The sequence below is a fragment of the Polypterus senegalus genome, chromosome 11, assembly GCF_016835505.1.
Source record: "Polypterus senegalus isolate Bchr_013 chromosome 11, ASM1683550v1, whole genome shotgun sequence".
Lineage (NCBI taxonomy): Eukaryota > Metazoa > Chordata > Cladistia > Polypteriformes > Polypteridae > Polypterus > Polypterus senegalus.
In genome coordinates, this window is record NC_053164.1 from 145,115,855 (window position 1) to 145,143,065 (window position 27,211).

At 36.1% G+C, this 27,211-nt stretch overlaps 1 protein-coding gene across 12 annotated transcripts in view; it reads left to right on the plus strand.

Moving 5' to 3' along the window:
- plekha5 (pleckstrin homology domain containing, family A member 5) overlaps nt 1–27,211 on the plus strand; it is a 461,083-nt gene that overhangs the window by 236,304 nt on the left and 197,568 nt on the right. For all 12 annotated transcript variants that reach the window (XM_039769759.1, XM_039769758.1, XM_039769746.1 and 9 more), the window contains one exon: nt 15,012–15,095. In XM_039769759.1, the coding sequence (XP_039625693.1) occupies nt 15,012–15,095 (84 nt within the window). The remainder of the gene's footprint in view (nt 1–15,011; nt 15,096–27,211) is intronic.

Consider the following 27,211-nt stretch of genomic DNA (forward strand, 5'->3'; position numbering starts at 1 on the left):
GGTTGCTTGACTTGTAACAACTTGACGCAGAGTACATCATCTCTGAGATCCTATTACAGCTTTCTGATGCTGGCTACAGTGCTGACAGTAAACTGAGCCAGTGTTATGATGGGGTTAGAGGTGGGGTACAAGCTCTGCTCCAAAAGAGGCTTGACAGATACAGTATGTCCCATACATCCACTGCCATGACCACCAACTGCACTTAGTGGCTGTGCATGCCATGCAGAGTAAGCCGTGTGCAAAAAGATTTTTTTAGCCTATCTAGTTCACTCTACAACTTTTTTCACCACCACTGTGCTCAATAAACATGATGCACCTTGTCTAAAAAGGCTGCTTGAGATCAGATGGACAAGTCACTATGAGGTGAGGTGACAAGGTGCACTGTGGACAATCAAGAACAACTCCTTAGTATCCTATCTGAGATGACAGAGGATGATGATGCTGCAGTCGACCTGTGCACCGAGGAATCAGGCCTGCTATGCCACTTCTTTGAGACTGGAAAGTTCCCAGTGCGGGTGCTTGGTGTCTTGAAACCAGCAAATGCTATTCTACAGTCTCAGTCAGTTGATCTGTGCAGTGCAGAGAGGTTGTTAGTGCAGCACTGGGCTCTTTAAAAAACATCCATGAGGATGACTGTTGGGGAGTGTCATCTCCTGCTGAGGATAAGTCGCATCCAACAAAGAGAAGGAGAACAATGAGCAAACACCTGGGTCAAAGTGTTGTGCTCTCAACTTTGGGCCATACAGACACTGGTGACCCTACCATTCCCCCCGATTTGAGAATTGTAGGAAAAGACATGGTGAATTGGGTTTTTTTTTTAAATTACAATGCCAACCCTTTTTAGTTTTGTAAATATTGGATATATGGAGAGGTCTTATTTTATTCTTACTTTATTTTGCAAATTTATTTGAGAATTAGGCCATCCAATAAAGATAAATTTTATGTTGTTGGTTGTAAAGATCTGGATGGATATTTTATTTTATTCTTTATTTTATTTTACTTTTTATTCTATTTTTCAGTTTTATTTTTCAAGACTTGGTGAAGTGATTTTTTTAATAACTAATACCTTTTAATAACTAAAACCTTTTAAGTTTTGTTAATATTGGCAATAGTGAGAAGTGTTATTGTTGGGTTCTAATATACTGTATTTGATATAGGCCATCCAATTAAGGTAAATGTCATGTTTTTAGTTGTTATAATCTGATGAGGAATATTTTATTTTTTGTTGTTTTATTTTTCAGTTTTCCTCCTGAGGGATTACCACCTTATCATGGTCAGGGGGTTTGCGTGCCTCAGTGACCCTAAGAGCTACACCAGCAAAAGCTTAGCCTTCAGGTGGGACACCCAAGTTGGACAGGTCTTAGGGTAGAGGCCTGATGAAGTGCAATCCAATGACATGACAAAAACAGTTATCCAGAGCACCCCACCCCTTTCCAGCCTCCATCGCCACCATGTGCCCCCTTTACATTTCTGCCTGCCCCCTTAAATATTCCTGTCTAGAACCGGCCCAGAAGGGAAGACGCACAGGTTTGGTTTTTTAGACCATGGTTGTGCTGCTAATCCTCTTTTCTTTCATGTGTACTCTGGTTTTTACATGAAAGAATTTCCATGTCTCTTAAATGTCCATATCCTGAACCTCAGGGAATAAAAATATAACAACACATTAATATGTTATGCAACAAGTTGCTTTATTACTTCTGTCTGCAAACAGGAATTTATATGCACGTTTTAACTATGCCTTACTGGACATATTTAAATAGAAACTTCACCCAGCGTCAGGTTCAAATTTATTGTGATGTGTACATATTAATGTAACATTCTTAATTGCATGCCTTGCAAAGACTTGAATCAATAATTCTGTGTTATACAACACAGTTAATACAACTGTAAACAAAGAGTGATTTATCAGGATTTATACCTTATCACACCTGAGGCTTGACTAGGAAGGCCACTGAAGAACCCCGAATTGTCATATTCATGAAACCAGTTTAAGATGACTTTGTGACATTGTGCATTTTCATGCTGGAAGTTGCCTTTAGATGATGGGTCAGTTGTGGCCCTGAAGGGATTCACATTGTCAGCAGCAATTCTCAAATAGGCTATGGCATTCAAGTGATGATAGATCAGTATTAACAGGCCCAAAGTGTGCCAAGAAAATATTCCCCACACCATTACACCAACACCACCATCCTGGACTGCTGAGACAAGGCAGATCATGTACTCATCAGACAGGGCTAAGTTTTTTCTGTCGTCACCTGTCCAATTTTGGTGAGCTTGTGCCATCTGTAGCCTCATCTTTCTGTTCTTGGGTGACAGATGCGGAACTCAATATGGTCTTCTGCTGTTGTAGCCCATCTGCCTTAAGGTTCGATGTGGTCTACATTCTGTGATTCTTATTTATTCACCACAATTGCACAGAAGGGTTATCTGATTTACCATAGCTTTTCTGTCAACTCTGATCAACAAGGCATTTCATTCTGCAGAATTGCTGCTCTCTGAATATTTTTTGTTTTTTGCACTATACTGAGTAAACTCCAGAGATTGTTGAGTGTGATAATTCCAGGAGATCAGCAGATCAGTCATTACAGAAATACTCAAACCAGCCCCTTTGGCACCAACTAAGGATTGGACGATATCAAAGTAAAATTAGCATAGTTTTTAGTATTATCGTGGTATATAATTTAAAACAAAATAAACACTAATATTTTACCACATTTTATACTGAAACAGCATAAGTTATTGTCATTTAAAAAGCAAACGTGTTTTTGATTTTTGTTTAACAAGTTGTTTTAATGTCATTCTATAAGTAGACATATGAGTGACATGCGTGAACAGCATTTGTGTTCAGTTTGCAATAATCACAAAAGCATGCAAAATACAGATATTAACAGTATCAAAATGAATACTAAGGGGATTCTCCCTTAACTTAAACACAAGGGGAATTTCAGACTTGGTGGGGAGAATGAAAATGTGTTAGAGAGAGGTAAAAAATGCTGTTTAAAGAGCACTCTTAACTTACTGTTCTATATTCTTTTTCTTCTCTGAGTATTATTTTCTGCAATTTTGAAGCAGTTGCGATTGTAAGGCTGTAAGTGTAAATGCTGTTTAGTTAAAATATAGTTAGTATGTAGCCTTAGCTTAGGTGGCCTAGTAGTGCAGTATGGTTAGCAGTGCCACTTTACAGATCCAGCGTACTCTGTTCGAATCCAGCGCCTCATTGTCTTTGTGGAGTTTGCATGTTCTCCCTGTATCTTGAGTTTTTTTTTTCTGTTTACTCCAGTTTTCTTCTCAAATTCTCAAAGCCTTGTGTGCTTGGCTAATTAGTCCCAGTGAGGCTTGGTGTGTGAGAGAACCTGTGAACTGTTTCCTGTCCAGGCCTCTTTCCTGCATTGTAGTCAGTACTGACAGGATAGGCTGTTGCTTCTGACCTCTGAATTGGAGTATGTAGGTTTGATTATTACTATGATTATATTAATTTGTCAGTGAACATATGTGCTTTGGGATTACTATGAAATGTAAAAACCACACGTTATTTTTAAAAGAACATAATAGAATGTTACAGTGAAATGTGGTATCACTTGGTAAGGTGTCTTACAAAGTTTTCATTTATATGCTGAATTATCCTTCTTTTCAGTATTTGAAAAGTGCCAGTCTCAGCAATGCTACAGCTGATTTTGTTGGAAGTTGTTGTTGTGCATTGTTCATCTTTTTGTGTGTGTCACTGATTTTAATTTTCAGTTTCAATTTTAACCCTTAACTACTCACGCTGGTGTATTTTGTACACCAATCTCAGTTATTTTTGTCCAACATCCTTCTACTTGAACCTACCAGCATCATCCTCAGTCTATCCTCAGCTTGATTTAGTACAAGTACAGTGTCTCAATTTATGAGTGGGCTCACAGTCGCAAGTTCCATATGGTGCATTTGGTACACCTCGCAGGTACTTACATATGTATGACAATGATGAAATGTTCTTTTTGCAATGACTTTGTCTGCAAAGAACATTCAACAACTGAAGTGCAAGGTGATACTTGGGCAAATTCTGCAGTGGACAAAAGTGTGACTGGTGCCGAATGAGCACTGGAGAAGTGGATCAGGTTTATTTTCAGATAGTCCTAGACTGTTTATTACTATTCAGAAATATGGTATTAAATTACATTGATGTGATATATTATATTACAACCTCACAGCGTGCATATAAATAGCCATTTTAACATTGGTACATAAATTACTCTGCCTAAGTACTTATAAGATGAGAAATAGTTTGAGTAATTAAGGGTTAACCCAGTCCCCCACAGATGTTTTAAACAAATAACAATTACATGTATCTCTTGGAAATTGTGCATTTATTTACATGCTCCTGAAGAATATTTCATTGATTCACATTTGTCCGTACTCGGTTGCTTCTTGTGTCTTCACTAGGGCTGTGTTCAGACATCTTTAAAACTGCACAAGTAACTGAACAGCATTTCTAGGCAACAGGTTCTCAACAGTAGCTCCGCGTCAATCATAATGTTCATTTGGCAAAGGAAAGTCAAACTTCTTTATCTATCCTAGGTCAATGACAAAAACAATCCTCCAAAATGCCTTTATATCACAATTTGGCTTTCAGTTCCAGTCATGCCTAAATAGACAAGAATTTGTGAATTTCCCCTTGGGATTAATAAAGTGTCTGTCTGTCTGTCTGTGAAGAGCAGAGTAACTCATTATCGCAGTTCTTATTCTACAGATAGCTGTTTCCAGTTAAAAGTCCCCCAATGGCAGTTTTCTCACAAGAATTGTTGCTGCATTTCTCCAAAACTACCAAAGTTCTGCAGCTTTTAATTTACTTCATAGATCAGTTCAGGCAATAGTGTGACAAGTGTTCAAATAATTCCAAAATCCGAATATTTTCTTTTTATAAATATTAGTACAATTCAAAGCCAACAGTTCACACAAAATAGAGAAAAATATAAATGTTGCAAAAAAGATGTTCTTGTTTAAAGAAAGTTCTGTTTAAGGCTTACTTATCTCATTTCATTTCTCTCTTTATTTTGAAAGTATGACTGTATGACCAATATTCATATCAATATCTTTTTACAGTTATAGCTAAGAAAGTTCTATTTCATGTTAATTTACAGGGGGTAAAAGAAAACTGCTATTCTTTCAAAATTAAGAAGACACTTATTTGAATTTAACATTAACTAAGATGGGCTCTTAATGTATTTTGCCTTTTTGCTGCAACTTTTTATGTACATGTTCTGCAGATAGGATAGCCATCTTCAATTCATTTCCCCTCAACACTTAAAGTATGGTCTTGAAAATACTTACTCCTTTTTGATGGGTGAAAGAGTTCTGAACCACTTTCAATGCATTTTGACACTGTTATATTAAAGCACTAGATGCTCAGTTTGCTTGGTACGCAAGTGTGATATCATACGTTATGAAAACATGGCTAATTGAAAATGGTGATTAAAAACAATATGAAGCAGTATACTATTTGCCAGGGATTTCACAACAGTTAATTGTAAAAACTAGTACCCGTCCCATCCCTATCACCAGTAGCCATCCCTTGGTAAAATCATTGAGATCACATTTTTTGCCCATTCTTGTGTTTGATGTGAACATTAGCTGAAGCTTCTTACCCTTTTCTGCATGATTTTATGTATTGCATTACTGTTACATGATTGGCTGATTAGATAACTGCATGGATAAACAGGTGTTTAGGCGTTCAAAATAATTTGCTCAGTGAATGTACGTTTTTACAGGTTTGTCTGGTGGTGGAATTAGATTCATTTGTTAGCCATGGTTTGGATGTAGTTTTAATAATGTAGCTACCAGGTGGGGTGCTATTCTTGAAAATAGATTATGGCTTTTTTTTTTTTTTTTAGTTTTTTTAAACAACACATGATTTTTGATTTTGTCACAAAAAATACTAACTTACCTTGCTAAACTTAGTTTACTGTCTCACGTGATTCAAACTTGCTTTCTTTTCAGATGCTCATGCATCAATTATTCTCCCAAGCTGTACAAGTTGTGCTTTGCACACTTTGAAACAGATTTTCTTCATAGAAGATGTCAAACTCTAGTGCTTTGATACTTGTAAATCTCTAATGCTCTAATTCTTCCAATATTCTTTCAAATGTGTCGACCCTCGCTCAGTAAAGGTGTGTGACAGTGTGTGTGTGTGAGACAGCACCAACTGTTTTTATTATCAATTTTATTTATTTTATTGATTAGTTGTTGCAGCTCTTCTTATAGTCTCTGTAAAAGAGTCTCAGAACAACAGAAACCAAGTCACAGCTATAGTAACAAGGAAAGAAGCACTGGGTATGACAGCTCTTGACAGGTCACAAATTAATTACAGAACGTAATCAAACTGGTCCAGTTTAGAGGTACAAATCATACAAACATGCACATTATTGGAATATGTCAGCGAAAGCTGGTGTAATCAGAAGGAAAAAAAAAGAAAGATTTCGGGAGAACATGCTAATTGAACTCTGACTGAACACAACCAAAATTCACATCTAGACTCTCTTTGTGAGGCTTTATTGTTTATATGGTATTTTTTATTATTTTTCCTACTTAACATATTTTGTTAGCAAAATCACAAGTGTTGATTTTTTTCCTTAGAAAAAGGTAACCTATTATTCTTAAATTGTCGGATTTTCTATATTTTTCCATCCAGGAAATAGTGTTACTCTTCTACTACTGTTTTGAACACTTAGGCAGTAATGAGGTGTTTTGTTAATACCTCTGACAAGATGAAGGTTGAAGATCAGGCGCATTGCCAATTGGGTAACAAGTAGGAATGGGAAGAACCCAGGCAAGCTAGGCCTTGGCATCAAAAACTACTTCTTATGAAACAGAACATACCTCCCAGGATAGGGGTTGGGACTTCTGCTTAGGCCTGAAAAATGCAGGCTAGACAAAGTCTCACTCAAGATTTTCATAGATAGGATGTCCTGGTTGGTCCTGGCAAAGCAACACCAACACTCACTGCTCTAGCACTGGCACTCGAGCTTTCTGCTCTTGCTAGCCATTGAGCTTTGCACCTTCCTTGAGCATCACTGAACTTTCTATTTTGCATTTCACGCAGCACATGTCAAATATGAATTATATCTGTATTTTTATTGTCAAGGACACCCGTCGTTCTTCAGTTGTTTTTACACCATATTGGCTAGTGTGTCTGTCAGTCACTGTGTGCGGAAAGTCCCCTGTCAGCACGGCGCAGAATATGTACGTTATTGTACAGCATATTATTATATATAGTATAGTATTGATGAATAAAAAAATCATTGACAAATGAAAACATGTCGGCTAATTTTTTTTCTATAACGTCACTAAATTTTAATCAGATCAGTCAAAGCTTTTTTTGAGATTTTGTGGTAATTTACTTTTCTATTGTAGTTTTTTTTTTTTTTTTTTTAAACACCTGTGAATATTATTGTAACATTTTCTAAGTCCACTTAATTCTGAGCAGGATCGTGGCGACTGGGTGCAAGGCAGGGACAAACCCCTGAATAGGGTGCTAGTCCATCGCTGGGTGGATATGCACAGACAAGAACAAATCTGATCTAATCTGGATGTCATTGAATTGTGGGAGGTAACCAGAGCACCTGGAAGAAATGCATGCAGAGATGGAGAGAACATGCAAACGTCTTGTAGGGAGGAACTAGGATGTAAATTCTGGTCTCCTTACTTGATGAACCTGTAAATGTTGCTATATTGAAATGTCCTTTTTTTAGTGGATACCTACTGGCCTAGATGTACAATCCTGCCAAATTTCAGCATTTTGGCTAAATGGGAAGTACTGTTTTATTGAGTAAGTGAATAAAAGAGTCAGTCAATTTTGCATTATATACACAGTATATAGATTTTAATGTTAGTGTAGTGATTTGAAATGGCTATAATACATTAATACATAATACATTAGTTTGAAAAATGCTAAAATGCTTTTTGTAGGTTGTAGCACTTTGTAAATCATCCAAATAGAAATTGGTTAAGTAAAGTTTTTCAATATCTCAAAGAAATGTTATTTACTTAGTTATTTAACATATCTTAGAGGATATTCTAATTGTACTTCAGTTTATTATAGTCTTTTATTTTGTAACATTCAGTGAAAAAAAATACATTTTTCTTTGGGAACATTTAATTTTGTACACAAAATGATTTATCTCAGAAAGGGTGCTTGGTGATTTTTTGCTTTTTCCTTTAACAATGACTTCATAAGCTGGAATGTGAAAAATGATAAGTGGCAAACATCCAGCTGATGTCAGTAAATAGCTAGCAGTCATTGCCAAATGGGGTACTGTTAGTCATTTATAGTCTGCTTCAAATTATTTAGTGTCTGTTAAACAATTTAACTGTAACTGCCAAAGTGGCATATGAAATGGCATCAAGGCTTTAATACATTTATTTTGTAATATTCTACACTGAGTAGTTTTATTTATCTTGCAGGCTCAGGTTGCATGTTGTTTTGTAACTTATTGCTGTTTTCTTTATAACAGTACGAGAGTCCCTGATAAATTAGGTTTGTGATTTTTAATGGTATAATATATATAGTATACATATTTTTTAAAATGTAAAATTATGTTTTGATTAGATATTTAAATCTGGCTTAGTGACTTGCTGTCTCAGTAATCATTTAAGGAAGACCTTATGAAGTCAAAGAGATCCCAACTTCCACATTACTCATCCTAAGAGTTGATGTTGTAGCTGTATTGAATTTGAATTTTTTTGTTTTTTACTTTAGAATAACAAATATTGTATTCATTCAAGTAATATTGCAAAGATTATCATCATCATGACAGGCTTAATGGTTATTTTTTGGTTTACCCACCTTGATCAGCTGCTGCTACATATTTTTCATTCTTTAGTTCTGGGGCCTCATTTTTTAAAACTTTGCATTGATTCAAGCTTTAAAATATGCTCATTCCAAAAAAAATAAATTAATTAATTTATAAAACTTGGAGTATGCATATTTTGAGCAATTTACCCTTTAGATATCATTATTGCTTTGTAAATGTGTGTATTTGAACGTGCTTTGAATGTTACCTTGAAACATTCAAATATAAAAATATAGAGCATGCTAATCAACCTCATCCATATGCAGTCATGCCAATGCAGAACTTCATTCAAAACTTTGCTTACAATCGCCATTCATTAATGGCCTCCTTTACCAATGCTGCGATGTTTTCTACTTTGTGGCTGTCATGCATTGCTCTTGTCTGTAGTACATACAAGTCCAGCTTCCACTTATCTGTCATGTGCTGTTATTGTTACTTACGATTCAGTGGCCTTTGATGTCCATGCATTGTATGTCAAAGCAACTTTCTCAGCTGAACTGAGAGAATCTAGAACCCTGATTTTTACCTCCTCACGCAACTTGGGCACAGCAAAGTTAGTGATGCGTTGGTGTTAAGCTGAGCTTAAACATTGTTATTTAATAAGTTTAAAAAAAATAAAAAACGGCAATCGATCTTGTGTATGTTTGTTTAAATAAAGATTGAGTGTGAGGAGGGCTAGAGACTGTTTCCGGAAGTCAGGGTCAGCGTACTGCTACATGGAAGAGACGCTTAGTTGTTAAAAGAAGGCATGAAGAAGGCAATTGTGAAAAATTCCCTTTTTTTTTTAATGTGAAATGTTTCTAAGTTAGTGACGGCTGTTGTTTATTGTTTATGTAAAAGAATAAGCAAGTTCAGTTAATGCACGATATTACGCAAGCGTTTTTATTTTTAGTAACTAATGCATATTTGAAATAATGAAGGGGTGTGTGTGTGTGTATATATGTGTGTGTATATATATATATATATATATATACAAAATTGTTAAAGCATGAAGGAAAATATGAGTTGTATTTTTTTTTGTTTATTTAAGGTTATCAACCTACTCCTAATTCAATCCTGTTACTGTTGCTCTTGCAACCTATTTATTATTAAACAACATCAAATAACAAAAAGGAAGAGTTGTTCCATGCGTCCTCTTTGATCAGCTAAAGGCCTTTTTCAAGTTTGGGCAGACATTAACGCAGTAAACCTAAATAACTTGACAGTTGGTGGGAGGGTATTTGTAATGAGGCTCCATTATATTCACCATATTTCAGAAGCCTTCATTCTCTACAACATTGAGAGGGTGCATATCTTTGCAAATGAAATAGAGTATTGACTGAGTTATTTTGTTTGCACGAGTTGAGTTCGGTGCTAACTTTGGTGTCTGAACCTCTTCCTTAGAAAGATGAGAGTGATCCACTCGTTTAATGTTTGCTGTTTGCTGCTCCTTTAGCTGTACATGAGAAAGGTGTCTTGCTAAGAGTGCTCTCCTGATTGATTGTGTTTTTTGATGTTGGCATGACAGATTTGCCACAGATGGCATGGCTTTTGTCAGTCTCCTTAGTGCCTTCTCTAATGTGAAAGCCAAAATGAGCCCACACTTCTGATCTGTATGCCACAGGAGCTAGTCTAACTCCTATAGATTCAATGATCAGCGTTAGCATTACTATTCAGCTCGGTTTGTCACTGCCCGAACCGCTTTGTTTGCCAGATCTGTTCGCGTCTGAGTATTTAAAGCCTGCATATGTTAGCCCTTACACTATATCCTGTCTCAGTTTATGTTATTATGTTAGCTAAAGATTACAACGCCACTATCTTGTGTTTGAGGGTTTAAACACAACACAAAATGAATCACTGTGTGCCTTGAATCTTTCTATATAAACTAGTAATTTAAAATTGATACTGTGTTTTCGAGAATCGACACAGTATCAGAAAACATAATATTGCAATACTCAAGTGTATTTATATTTTTTAACACCACTTTGTATGCATGGTTCAGAGTTCTTGCTACTATGCACATGTTTCTCCATCTTGTTTTATAAATCTGGACAATTGTGTGGGAAGTTGTGTACACACATTTCACACCTTATTTTCTATGTACATAAGCTTTATAAACAAGGTTCCTGGACATAATTCAGCGCTTTTGCGACTTTGAAAACGTATAGCTACTTGACAGAGATAAAGTCTTTTCAAGACAACAATCAATTTGCTTATTGTGCAAACAGAAGTGTGGAAGATGCTCTGCTTGTTATCTTACATCAAATCTACACCTTTCTTGATCAGCCTGATTCCTATGTCAGAATACTATTTTTGGATTTTTCTTCAGCGTTCAATACTATACAGCCTCATATACTGATTGGGAGATTGAACAGTATGAATGTAAACTTATTTAAATTTATTACACTATGGATTCAGAACTTTCTTTTAAACCGTTCACAGACAGTTAAAGTTCAGGATACTTTTTCAATAGTCATTCATTCAAACACAGGAAGTCTGAAGGGGTGTGTCTTATCACCATTACTGTTTACTCTGTACACAAGTGACCTGAGACAGAACAATTACCACTGCTCCATTGTCAAGTATGCAGATGACACCATGCTCATAGGATGTATATCTGGTGAGGATGAAAGCCACTATCTAAATCAAGTTGACTGGATGGTAAACTGGTGCAATTAAAACTCTTTTTTTACTCTGAATGTAAAAAAGACCAAAGAAATGATATTTGATTTTAAAAGACAGAAATCTGTATGTTCAGAACTATTACATACTAAAGTCAGCAGTCTACAAACCTGTCATCTGACCAGTCTTGAATTATGACATGCATTGTTGGTCCACCTCTTGTGTGTGACTAAGATAAAGTCAATTCTCATTTTACATAGGGATATGCTATTAAAAAACCTAGCCAAAATGGAAACACAGGTACTGAAATATTGATCCTATGGGATTAAAGGGGTTATGTTCCAGTGGATCCTATTCAATACACATATTTGCTACTTGTTACCATAAACATAATTTTGTATGCTGAAAGTTATACACTCATCACAACATGTTTACACTTAGGAGCACTTGGCAAAATAGTTCCATTAAACAGATAAAGGTTCTTTATGTAAATCTGGAGGAATCCAGCAGTTGGCAGTGTGAGATATTATCACGGTGAGAACAGGTTCGGCTTCTCTGTGTTGTGAATTGCCTGGAACACCCATTAAATTCCGATAACACCTTACCGCACTAGCTCTGAAAAGGATGTTTAATGAATAAATCCATCAGTCCAGGGATGTGTCCATTCCAGCAAGCATTGGGCACAAGGCAGAAACAATCCCTGGACGGGGCCTCATCCCAAGGTGAATACAAGCACACACATACACTGGAGTCATTTTAGCAGCACCAAATCTGCATATCTTTGGATGGAAACCAGAGCACAGTATGGAATCCAAGCAGGGAATACCTGAGACGTGACTCTCTGCGAGACAGCAGTGCTACCGCTCCGCCACCGTGTCACCCCCATGTGTGTAATTATTAACAGTATTCATTATTTAAACAAAATTAACGATTTATCTGTAAAATGTAATATACATACTTTAATGCATTTCATCATGAAAGTGATATCAAGCATAAATCTAAAAATTCTTAAATTTGCAGAGAGTTGGAATATCATACATTTAATGTGTTCTATGTGGTGATCTATTGCCACTTGCCGTAGCGATTAAAAACTGGAAAGATGTTTACAAGAGTCTGCTTTAATGATAAAGTAAACTACAAGGTTAAAGTGGACATTTCGAGATTAAAGCCGAAATTTCCACTTTAATCACAAAATACACATTTTCACCACGTCCTTAATTTTTTTTTCTCAGCGGCTCAAATATAGTGCTGTATATTATGTTGCTGTTGTAAAGTTGCAAAAAACAAAAAAGACAGCACAAAAGATGGTATGTGAGACTTTTAAAACGTATTGTGTCATTACGATCGGGAATATGCCATGCTTGAATATGACATCACCACGAATGCATCTGTATGTCGGCATTTTGCTTCACGACATCGAACCATTCATTATACATCAAAGCGCGTACATCGATCCTGTAGGATCCACATAGAGGCTTTCTGTCACATGTAGATAGTAAACAGAGACTTATAGCAGACTGCGCCCCCTATTTTTTTGCTGGTACTGCCACTCGCGCACATGTCGCGTTCATTTCTGAGGACCGGCTCAGAGGGTGCATCAAATGAACACTGGGAACGTGTGGCAACCATAATGCGGCCGCATACGCGTTCTAAGCGTGAAGTATAAACAAGCTCTAAGTGTTCTCTCTGAATAAAATGTTTTATAATACATTTGAATTATATTTAAATAGTGACATTCAATATAACAGACCTACTTGCAACCCAGATGATCTGTAGTATTCCTATTGAAAAACGAAATACTTTTATACCATAAAATATTGTTTTCTAAGCCTGTTTAATTCTGAGCAGGGTCATTTGAGACATTTTTGTGTGGATATGTAACTATATGCATAAAATTATGTCCTATACAATGCCTGTATATCCATTTAACATATAACGTCCGGCAATAATTTAATATCTGTTGTGCATGATATAATATTTTATTATATGGTAATCTCACTAATGCTGACTTACAGAATCAAATTAAATATACACATTATGAAAAAGAAACTACGAGTAAAAACTAAAATTGTAAAATAGTTTTATCATCTGTATGTTATACTCATTGGTGCACATTTAATTTCAGTGAGCGCCCCTGTTCTTTGAAAAACAAAGTGACACAGGGAATTAACTCACTAATGACTATAAGCAGATTGTTGTTAATTTGATTTGCATATAGTTGTCATTTATCTTGGTCTTGTCATCCCATGACTCTGTGCCAACAACAGAGAAACTAGCTTATAAGCAGTTGCATTTATTACATATCTTTGCCATCTGCTGAAAGTCAGAGCATGGGTTTTTGGAGTTTGAACCAAATTTTATGGTTGTGTTGTGCACAGGAAAAAATCATCTGGTGATTTTGTTTATTATGAAAAAAATATATGGAATGTTGTTTTTTAACAATTGTGTACATGGTGATGGCAGCAAATTAAAAAAAAAAATAAGACTGTTCAATACTGACAATATTTGTAATCATTCATAAGGTTATTTTAGCTCAAATTCTATGGATACTTGCACAAAATAGCCCAGACACCTTTTTTACTTTTTATTCATATTCTTTTTACAACATGCTGTGTACTTTAAAATCTTCACTATACTGCTAAATTTCATACAATACATGTCTTAAGTTACTCTTCTCTTAACATGCATTCTTATTAAAGAGTGGCTTGTGAGCTAATTACCATTGATGATGTGTTCAGAATACAACAATGCCCATTTCATAGACTACAGTAACTTCTTGTTACAAGTACAGCAACTGTGCTGTTTATTTCATATTTGTCTTGAGACTTTTGTATTCATTTGACTTGCTCTGTTTCTGTTAGTCGGGATTTGGAGAACTACGCTTTTTGAAGGAGTGATCACTGGATTTTGTTTTTAAATTAAATTTAATATTTTAAGTGGTTTTATCTTTTAAATATTTTTCTATATTGAAGCTGACTGAAAAAGTATGCTAAAATTTACCACTAGTAGAACTCTTAGGTGTGTGTGTGTGTTTTAAAAGCCTATTTTTCTTTATTTTTCAGTTTTTCAGATGTGGGAAATTTATACCCTGTGCAGCTTTTTAATTTTGTAGTCTTGAAGGACTAAGTGAATTCATTTTATTAGCTATTTTAAATTTAATTGCAGGAGGAAACTATTTAAAATAAGTTAACAGAAGGAACTCATTAGGCAAAAGATCCTGTTCTCAAATGCATATTATGGGTTGTGGTTTTGCCTATGCTGCAGTTTTCTGTAAAAGCCACAAGCAGAATCAGAGTTAGACATAATTACATAGCTCTAGTTGCTTTATTATTAGAAAAGTTGAGCTTGCAAGTATAAAGAAAAAAAGCATGATTGTTTCAAAATAATTTTGTAAAAGAAAAAAAGTCTAATTTTATGTAGGCTTAGTATAAAATTGTACCCTTGGCATTTGTTTACGCCTTTCACAACAGTGTTTGTGTGTGTGTGTGTGTGTGTGTCTATAATATATTTTTGTGTCAGTGTTTAGATGTATTATATGTGCCACATCTGAAATAAATGTTTTTTTTTGTTTTTATTTTACAGCCACAATGAACGAAAGGTGACTTGCAAACATCCAGTTTCAGGACAGCCATCCCAGGACAACTGTATCTTTGTTGTAAATGAGCAGTAAGTTTATTTTGTTTTTGTACTTATTTATATAGATGTTATTAAATTCAATAATTACAGTACATTTTCGGGTTTTGTTTAATTCTTCTACAAAGTTTGTTTGCGTGTATAATGCATAGATATATATTATATGTATTGCATATGTGTGTATGTGTTTTTGTGTTCATGTAAAGTTGAATTCAGTATGAAAATATATGAGTCATTTAGTTTTTTATGTTCTCAATTAAATAGCCAAAACCATGTGTCAAAGTATTTGTATTATAATTTAGAAATTATTCAGAAAGTGGATTGGTAAACTTTAAAACAAATTAAGGAAGCTTGTTCTGTTAATAAATTAAAAATATGGCAAGTACAGGATTTGATCTTTTAACATTGGGACTATAAATAATGCCATATTATGTAAAATAGAGATATATGCTCATCATTAAAAATGCCATGTCTGTCTCCTTGGATTTATAGACAAGGTAAAATCATTAGGCAGAGCTTCAACTAAGGGAGTTGTGATTGTTCCAACTAATTGTTGTATTTGACATAAAGTATTATTAAGCAGAACTGCTTTTTTCATAAGGAGTAAGAGTTTCAGTAAAAAATATATTGAAATATTTACGTCTAGAGTTGTTACATTAAAATAAATTATTACTGAAAGGCATGACACTAATTTGAAATAATCTGATGGCCTTTGAGTATTTATTTTAAATTGATTTTAGAAATACAGTCAAAGAAAACACGAGGGGATGATTGAAATCCTATGAGATTACAGTTATAATTCTGTAACATACTAAACACTTGATCCCTTGAGAATGTGCATAACGAGAAAGATTGCAAGTAACACACAAAAGTTATGATGGACAGACCTGTTATTAAGTCTGTAACACCTCTCAATGAAAGCTTTTTATCATAGCAGTTTATTTATTTTAAGTCAAATGTCATCATTTTTTACATCGTAATTTGAAAATGGTTGTAACAGACAGACAAATTACTTCCCATACATTTTTGGGAGCATGGTATAAAAACAATGTTTGAACACTTCTTAGAAGAGGACTGTATGACAGGTAAATTTTTAGGTCTGAATTTTTTTCTTTTCTGTTTAATTGAAACAAGTAGAATTTACTACATATTTATTTTCATTACAACAACACTATGTTTATAATAATATTAAAATATATACTAGCAAAATACCCGCTTGGCGAGAAGTAGTATGTTAAAGAAGTTATGAAAAAGAAAAGGAAACATTTTAAAAATAACGTAACATGATTGTCAATGTAATTGTTTTGTCACTGTTATGAGTGTTGCTGTCATATATATTTATATATATATTTATATATATATATATATATATATATATATATATATATACACACACATAAACATATATACATATACATATATACATATAAACGTATCTACACATACACATATCTACATATATATACACATACACACACACACACACACATATACACATACGTACATACAGATAAATATACATATACATACACTCATATACACATACACACACATATATATATATATATATAGGAAAATCCCCCGCGCTTTGCAGTGGAGAAGTAGTGTGTTAAAGAAGTAATAAAAAAGAAAAGGAAACATTTTGAAAATAACATAACATGATTGTCAATGTAATCAATGTAATTGCTTTGTCACTGTTATCTCTCTCTCTCTCTCTCTCTCTCTCTCTCTCTCTCTATCTCTCTCTCTCTCTCTCTATATATATATATATATATATATAAAACTGCTCAAAAAATTAAAGGAACACTTTGAAAACACATCAGATCTCAATGGGAAAAGAAATCCTCCTGGATATCTATACTGATATAGACTGGGTAATGTGTTAGGAACGAAAGGATGCCACATCATTTGATGGAAATGAAAATGATCAACCTACAGAGCCCTGAATTCAAAGATGCCCCAAAAATCAGAGTGAAAAAATTATGTGGCAGGCTAGTCCATTTTGCCAAAATTTAATTGCAGCAACTCAAAATTGTACGCAGCACTTTGTATGTCCCCTGTGTTCTTATATACATGCCTGACAACATCGGTGCATGCTTCTAATGAGATGACAGATGGTGTTGTGGGGGATCTCCTCCCAGATCTGGACCAGGGCATCACTGAGCTCCTGGACAGTCTGAGGTGCAACCTGGTGGCATTGGATGGACCAAAACATAATGTCCCAGAGGTGTTCTATTGGATTTAGGTCAGGAAAGTGTGGTGGCCAGTCAATAGTATCAATTCCTTCATCCTCCAGGAACTGCCTGCATACTCTCACCACATGAGGCCAGGAATTGTCGTGCACCAGGAGCTACTGTACCAGCATAGGGTCTGACAGTGGGTCCATGGATTTCATCCTGATACTTAATGGCAGCCAAGGTGCCTTTGTGAAGCCTGTAGCGGTCTGTGTGACCCTCCATGGATATGCCTCCCCAGACAATCATTAACCTACCACCAAACTGCTCATGCTGAATGATGTTACAGGCAGCATAATGTTCTCCATGGCTTCTCCAGACCCTTTCACTTCTGTCACGTGCTCAGGGTGAACCTGCTCTCATCTGTAAAAAGCACAGGGCACCAGTGGTGCATCTGCCAATTCTGGTATTCTATGGCGAATGCCAATCGAGCTGCATGCTGCTGGGCAGTGAGCTCAGGGCCCATTAGAGGACATGGGGCCCTTGGGTCACCCTCATGAAGTCTTTCTGGTTGTTTGGTCAGAGACATTCACACCAGTGGCCTGCTGGAGGTCATTTTGTAGGGCTCTGGCAGTGCTCATCCTGTTCCTCCTTGACCAAAGGAGCAGATACTGGTCCTGCTGATGTGTTATGGACCTTATACGGCCCTCTCCAGCTCTCCTAGAGTAACTGCTTGTCTCCTAGAATCTCCTCCATGCCCTTGAGACTGTGCAGGGAGACACAGCAAACCTTCTGGCAATGACACGTATTGATGTGCCATCCTGGAGAAGGTATCGCCTCATGCTACCAGTAGTGACACTGACTGTAGCCAAATGCAAAACTAGTGAAGAAACAGTCAGAAAAGATGAGGAGGGAAAAATGTCAGTGGCCTCCACCTGTTAAACCATTCCTGTTTTGGGGGTCATCTCATTGTTGCCCCTCTAGTGCATCTGTTGTTAATTTCATTAACACCACAGCAGCTGAAACTGATTAACAATCCCCTCTGCTACTTAACTGACCAGATTAATATCCCATAAGTTTCATTGACTTTATGCTATACTCTGATTAAAAAGTGTTCCTTTAATTCTTTTGAGCAGTATATATATCTCCTTTGGGGTGCGAGCAGCTGTTGCTGGTGCTGCCAGAATCCATCGAGGAACAAAAATGAAAAACATTATTTGTACAAAATCTTAATTTATCTATCCATTCCTAAATAATTAAATGGGCAGGCTATTTTGTATCAGTGCAATATGCTGCTTGTTGAAATGGATGACTCCTGCTCTTAAGTGCACTTACTGTCGTGCTATGTGGGTATTATGAACTATCGTATCAAGTTCTATTTAAATTTTAAATATATGTAATTTTTATTTAGTCGACAGAAATTTGTTTGGTAGGAATGTAAGTTAAATTTAGTCATCATTGCATAAATTTTTCTTCAACATAGAAATTTAAAGACTAAAAGACTAAATTCAACTTACATTCCTACCAAAGATATTTCTGTCGACTAAATAGAACCTACTTATATCCAAATTCGAGCTATTGAGCTGTCGCCTGCCTGCCTCAATAAGTCACCCTCGCTTCGCTCTTACTTTTTTACCGTTCATTTAATCATGGCTAGTCGCAAAAAAATTAGAACATGGAAGGAGTATTACACTGAGTATGGCTTTACCAAAACAATTATTGATGGTGAATAAAGTATCCATTATTCATAAAGCTTCAATTGGTGATCTGTTTTTCACACACTCACTGCACCCTCTCTCGGGAATCGAATCTCAGACGTCAGCGCTAGAGGCAAAGCCTCTCGTGTTTCGCCACGGCGTGTGGTTCGTTTATTTGACAGTATGTGTAGATCGGGGTATATATATATATATATATATATATATATATATATATATATATATATATATATATATATATATATATATATATATATATATATACTCCTGTAGCCACAATAAATGCCTTGATTTAATAGACAAACCAGGGATGAACAAGTTCCTTTCTACTGCAGCCACAGCCGCGACACACATAAAAAACATCAATAATAACTCATAAACTTGTAATATTATTTAGGAAAATCGCAACATTTTACTCACCAAAATTTCGGATTATTTGTAAACAAAAGCCATCGTCCTCTCTTTCCTCAGAAACAGTTCAATTACTCTGTCGTACGGATTATCCGTGCGCTTCAGTTCCATCAAAACCTCACTTTCTATTGCCATCGAAGCTAATGCTGAAAGGTGAGCCCGCCCTATGGTATTTCTGGCATAAGTTTGATTTCGCTTTAGGGCTGAAAATGTCCGCTCGACAGAAGCTGTTTACACAGGAGTGCTCACCGCCAAATATACCAATGTGAACAGCTGCCCCATGCTCTCATTCAGATTTTTCTAATGAAGGAAGTCAAGGAGATCAGTGGGAGATTCTCCTGCAAAATCATCCATGGCATACATTACAGTCAGTTCTGTTTTTAGCCGAGACAGATCAAAAAGTGCTCCGTGGCTGTTGTGTTAAAGTGGAGAAGGCTGCATGCGTGAAATTTTTCTTGTATTCCCGAAACTTCTGGGGCTCAAGGAACGTGACAAACATCAGGCTTTCATGGTTTTAAAATCTGGTCTGTGTCTGGCAAATAATATTGTCCAGAATCCTGCCATGGAGTTGACTGTAGTGCACGCGACGATCTTTCACTCGGAGCGTTTGCGGTGCGTTCAATGGCCTCGTAGAGTTCCTCATATTGGCTTCTATCTAATCAATGGGTCTGAATACGGTGACGTTGCCGTACGCCTGCTAAAGGGCCCTACTGACACCAACTCAAAATCTGATTGGTTGAAGCAACAGGTTAATCGACATTTATTCTGTGTTAGAGTGCCTCCACAACAGATTGTGACATCCTCTCTGCCTGGCAACAAATGAAATGTGATTAGTTAAATGCTTTAATATGAAAACGCCGCCTCCCACGGCTATCAAGCTGCAGTCTATTCTCTCTGCCTGGCAACAAATGATGGCTGAAATGTGATTGGTTAAATATTTTAATACGAAACTCCGCCTCCCACGGCTATCGAGCTGCATTGTATTACAGTATATATGGACGAAAATACGTTCCAGTTATGACCATTACGTGTAGAATTTCGAAATGAATCCTACCCAACTTTTGTAAGTAAGCTGTAAGGAATGAGCCTGCCAAATTTCAGCCTTTTACCTACATGGGAAGTTGGAGAATTAGTGATGAGTGAGTCAGGGAGTGAGTGAGTCACTGAGGGTTTTGCCTTTTATTAGTGTATATATATATATATATATATATATATATATATATATATATATATATATATATATATATACTGAGACTTGCCTGGAAACCACATGTTTATCCAAAGACACACTTCTATTAATCCCACGAATACAGTCCAAAACACCACACAATGCAGTCAGCAATAAATCTCCCCAATAAACCTTCTTTTCACAGTCTTTAGCTGCCTCTACTCTTCTCCTGGGAGCTTCGTTCAGCTCCCACTCCCGATTCTAGCTCTCTGACTGTTGGGAGGTGCCGCCTTTTATTCCCGCCCAGATGTGCTCCAGGTGGCTGGTGACGCACTTCCAGCAGCACTTCCTGGTGTGGCTGAAATGCTGCCCTTTGCACCGGAAGCACTCCGGGCGTCCCTGGCAGGTTCCTCCACCATCTTGCCAAGTGTGGCGGAAGTAAAGTTCTCCCGGGTTCTAGGAAGCTTAAGGCGCCCCCTGGCGGTGGCCACAGGTCCCAATGAGTTGGAAAGTCTCTCCTCCTCTCCTGTGGTACATGTACAATATGTATATATATATATATATATATATATATGTATGTGTGTGTGTATGTGTGTATATATATATATATATATATATATATATATATATATATATATATATATATATATATATATATATATATATATATATACAGTATATACTAAATGCAAAGCCCTCACTCACTCACTGACTGACTCATCACTAATTCTCCAAGTTCCCGTGTAGGTGGAAGGCTGAAATGTTGGCAGGCTCATACAGCTTACTTACAAAAGTTGGGCAGGTTTCATTTCGAAATTCTACGCGTAATGGTCATAACTGGAAGCTATTTTTCTCCATATACTTTAATGGAGTTGAGCTTGATGGCCGTGGGGGGCGGAGTTTCGTGTGACATCATCACACCTCCCACGTAATCACGTGAACTGACTGTCAACGCAGTACGTAGAAAACAAGGAAGATCTCCAAAAAGAGCTGAAGAAAACATGCTTTATACAATTGAGAAGGCAGCGAAACAATAAGGATCGAGCGAGTGACACATACAACCATATTTATGAGTACAGCTACTTCAGAAACAAAGCACAGTGTAAACCTAAAGTTTAAATTAAGTTCATAGGCTGCCGCTGCCATTTGTCATGCCCACGGCTAATGCGGGATACAAATTTAATGAGAGGACGCAGGATATAAACGAGAGTTTTGATCACTTTGTAACTAAGTGAAAATTGCTGGTGAAGGGCTGTGCTTATGCAAATTCCGAGAGACTGTGTTTGTGGGGATTGACAGTTAAGGCGGGTGGGGAGTCACGCCATCATCTCCTCCCATTCACCTCATTTCGCTCTGAGCTGAGCTCCGCAGCTAACGCAGTCTTGGAACCAACTTTGTGACGCTGCCACCAATACTCACAGAAAAATCCACAAGTTAATACACACGCTGTCTCTAGAGTTTCTCCACACTCTAAATCCTCCAGGCACTACTTGCAAAAGGTTACATAGACAATTGTGGTACGTTATTTTTAAAATGTTTCCTTTTCTTAGCACAAGCACAGCTGAGAAGCTTCGATGCATGTGCTCCATAACACGTTAAAAAATAACGCATTTAATCACATATATATGTGTGTGTGTATATATGTATATTTATCTGTATGTATATATATATATATATATATATATATATATATAGATATGTGTATGTGTAGATATGTTTATATGTGTGCATATATATATATATATATATATATATATATATATATATATATATATATATATATATGTGTGTGTGTGACAGCAACACTCATAACAGTGACAAAACAATTACATTGACAATCATGTTACGTTATTTTTAAAATGTTTTCTTTTTCATAACTTCTTTAACACACACGGTATTTTTCTAGTATATATATATATGTGTGTATAGATATGTATATATATGTGTGTGTGTATATACTGTATGTATATATAATATAATATATATATGTGTATATTCATAGCATTCATAGCCTGAGTCCAGATTCAGATTGTATGAGTGGGTACCTACCTGTTAACGCATGTGGTTGGTCTGCCAGTCTGCAAACATCCGCCACGGGCCCTCTCAGTTGCGAGAAGCAGATCATAGAATGTTACATAGTTTACTGTAAAATAATGCAAAGAGTACACGACACGTGTTTCGCCCTTATTTGGGCTCAGCAGGTGTACACACTCCAACATATGTTCCTGTGTTTGAGCGACAGGGGCAGATGGGGAGTGTCTGATGACTGCATATAGCGCCAAAGTTACTGCTCTTTACCATTCTCTCCTTTGCATGTCCTGGAGTACAAAAGAAACAGCATATAGCAACATGCGGGGACTGGCAGGAACACTCAATAAAACTGAATAAAAAGAAAATCAAGTGACAGTGAGATACGAAGAAGGCAGCTTCGCCAGCGTTTGTGTGTCAGAACCCTTTGGGGGTGGGGGGTGCGTTAGTATACATCGTGGTACACTGCAGAGCTATAGCGCGTCTTTATGCGAAAACAGCCGTGTCAGATGGGGTTGTATGGATTGTTTCTGAACGTGACTGAGAGAATGAAAAGTGAATTAAAAAAAAAAAAAAAACAAAGCTTGAACGTGACTGAGAGAATGAAAAGTGAATTAAAAAAAAAAAAAAGCTAACCTTTACAAGTATCATAAATTACATTGGCTGTTACAGACTGAAATCAAATGTATGCTTTTATTCTAAAATAGTAAGACTAAGAGCAGTTTACTTCTCAAAACGGAATAGTGCAGAATCGAACTTGCGACCTTTTCATTCCCAGTCAGTAGTCGAATGTATTGCGCCACAGAGGCGATCGTAATTAGTGGGTGTCAATGTCACATGTTATGGCGGCTTTTTTTTTCTGCAGCTGTATTTTTGAATAAAAGCGCAATTGTTGTCTTATATTTGTACCTTTTGTGAAAATATTTCTTTGATATTTGGACTTCAGGCTTCATACATTATATAGTTTATGGCAACATTTTGTCATCTACTACTAGAATATAAAAAACGTTTCTGTTTTAACAATGTGTTTACACAGATTACTGTAGAAACGGAACAGACATGAAATGCGTGTGTTCCAAATAACGATCTATTATTTCCACTCTAAAACTCCAATTCACTCCCAGATACTCAATCAAGGCATGGGCTTGGAGAAGTTCGTGCACGTTCTAAATTGGTGGGGGGATGGAATAGTCGGCTGCTTCCAGCTTCTCTTTATCAGCACATTTAGAAGACAAAGGACGCTGCCGGAGAGGTGTGAAGGGATTTAAGAAGCGATTTAAAGTGGGATGGATTTACAAGTTTTTTCATAGGCTCTGGTAATTCTAGTGTTAATTAGCAATTACTTTCATTTATCATTCTACACACACATTCTTTTTTCCCTTCTGACTTTTCACTAATCTGGGGTCTGCACAGCAGTGGTGAAATCACTCTTTTCCATTACATTTTGTTTCCGTCTGTCTCCTTATTATATCCAGTCTGCTGCATTTCCCTCACTACCACATCTTTCCAGCTGTTTTTTCTGGTCTCCCTTTCCTTCTTTCTCCTGGAAAACTCCATCTCTGACATTCTCCTTTATAGTACACTACTTTCTTCTCTTCTCCATGCATTTCATGCCACTGGACTCTTCTCTCCATCATTTTGTATTATATCCCTTTCACCTTTATGCTTCCACCAATATTTCTATTTTTTATTCAATCAGTTTGTTCATCTTGCATATCCATTTCACCTTTTTATCCCACATGAACTTATATTGTTTCAGTCTTTCTTGAAGTTCCCAAGTATATCTACACACTACAACTTTTCTAGTCTCATAATTGTGTTGTATATGTTTACTTTTATCTTTGCAGCTATCATTTTATCACTGAGTATTTGCCTGTACCTCCTCAGTTTTTCTGCCCTGCTCTAATTCTTAGCCTCACTTTAAATCATTTACGGAAAGTACTGAAAGGACTCAACATTTTCTAACTCATTTGCTCCTAGCTTCACTTTTCTATTCCTACCCTCTCCATTATAGTTGCATAATATATGTTGAGTTTTTGATCTACTGATTTTTATCCCGTGCCCCTCTAGAATGTCATTCCACTTTTCTAATTCAAGGATCATTTTTGTATCTTTTTTTTCTTATGTACTACTTAGATGTTCTTTTCATTCCCAGGCAGTAATGGATTTTGTTTACTTGGAACTCTGTCATTAGATCTATCAAGTCAACTTTCTGGAAGTATTTTTTAACACTAGAATTACCAGAGCCTTATGTGGTCACTGATTACAACTGCAAGATGTTATGCGAATGAATATGAATAATATGAATAATGTTGCATCTGTGCCACAATGTTTTCCGAAATGTACTATACAGGTCATAAAATTAATAATTCCAAATATCATATATACCTATGTCTGTTTTTTTTTTTTGTCAGTGCGGCTTTCACATCATGGACTATAAGGTGCATTCTAATTCAGCGTGAGCAGGAACACTCCATAAAAGTGAATAAAAAAAAATCAAGTGACGGTGAGATACAAAGAAGGCAGATTCACCAGCGTTTGTGTGTCAGCTTTTATCCCTCCAGATCAGAGAATGTCCAGTTCCATTACTTCAAAAACCACTCGCATCTACAGTTATTCCCAGTTTCAAATAAAAACTAACAGCTTCAGATCCCTAGGGCGGTAGTATGTATCGTGATCGTGACTGAGAGAATAAAAAAAAAGATAACTTTTACAAGCCTCATAAATGTAAAGCATCTGTTACAGATGCAAACCAAATGTATGTGTGTACTGTATAATAACAATAAGAGCAGCTCACTACTGATAACGGCAGATATAGGAGGCAGTCGGGATCGAACCGGGGACTCTTGATGACAAGTCAGCAAATCATACCACTACGCCACGGAAGCTGTTGTCTTATCCTTGAACCTTTTGTGAAAGTATTTATTTGATCTTTGAATCTCAGGCATCACACATTATATAGTTTATGCCAACATTTTGTCATTTACTACTAATATATGAAAAACATTTCAGTTTTAACAATGTGTTTACACAGATTATAATAGAAATGGAAAACACACATGAAATGCATGTGTTCCAAATATCGATCTATTATTTCCACTCTAAAACTCCAGCACTTCACTTCCAGATAATCAACTTTGTGTACGTTCTGCGGCGGTGGGTGGATGAAATAGCAAGCTGCTTGCTGCTTGTCTTTATCGGCACATTTACAGGACAAAAGATGCTGATGGAGAAGTGCAATGGGATTTAAGGTGGGACAGATCTACAAGTTTTTTCATAGGCTCTGGTAATTCTAGTGTTAATTAGGGTATGTAATTCAAGGATTGCATTATATCTGAAGTTCCTCTTCCTGGTCTGAAACTATACTGATTTTCTGTAACATCCACTATTTCTCTTAATCTCTTTCTAATTACCTGTTTCTTTATGTTAAAGGTATGAGGAAGTATCTTAATACCTACATTATTGTGACAGTCTAGTATATTTCCCTTTTTATTCAGTATTGATGTTAAATAGCTGTGTTTCCAATCTATGGGCATCTTTTTAGTTTTTAAGGTAACATGAAATCTCTCAGTACCTTCAAACTTTTGTTGCCCAACAACTTCCACACTTATACAAGTCCTTCATTTTGTCCTTCTGAGTCCTCATTTTTCATGCTTTGCAATAGCTGTTTTAACTGCTGTTGATGTGATCTATTCCACACAGAGCCTACTGTGAATTCCCATTCTCCTGTTAGGTTTCTTGGATTTTCCTCATTCAGTAATTCTTTAAAATGCTCTGTCTAGCTTTCCTTCACTTTTTGTTCCCAGTTGTGAACTATTACATTTTTATCAGTAATCATTTTCATATTACATATATCTTTTATCTTTCAAACTCTAACTAATGTAGTTTTTAAAATCCTTTTTTAATGTTTTCGTTGACATTTAATTATTTATTCCTTGAATCCATGCTTTTTATGACTGTACAGAATTCTACACACATATAATAGAAAATATCTTTTACATACAAATGTGTGAGAAGGTGCTTTATAGAGAGTAACTTTATGACATTGACGATGTTGTATATTGCCAGTGTGAGCTGGGGCTGTCAGATTATCTAAAAATTAAGATTTGAATGTTAATATTAAAAATAAGTATATATTCAAATACAGTATATCCTAAAAACTACTTGTAACATTCTATTATTAATCTTGTTACTTTTTTCTCACAGTGCATTTGTAAAGCACAAAGTGCTTATAACTTGTACATTATTGATGAAAAGACATGTTTGTGTGACACTTAAATACACAGTCATTCATAAAACCTGGATTCTCAGTGTGCACAAATGTGGTCAAAGAAAAAGATATGGTACTAAACTAAACTCAGTTTTTTTCCTTTACAGTTGCAGAAAAATATAATACAGGTGGTCTGAATATATAGGGTGGTCCAGATCTAATTATGCAATTTTCATTATGTTATAACTTAAGTTTATTACTTAGAAAATCACCTGAAAAATCCCGGACCATCGAGAAGTGTGCGAACTGACAACATGAAGAATCGTCCTTACGCTGAACTGGAATCGTCCCCGCATAAAACAAAGTTATCCAGACGATCTGGATCTGCATAATTAGATCTAGACCATCCAGTATAAGTATGCACAATACACTGATTGCATGTG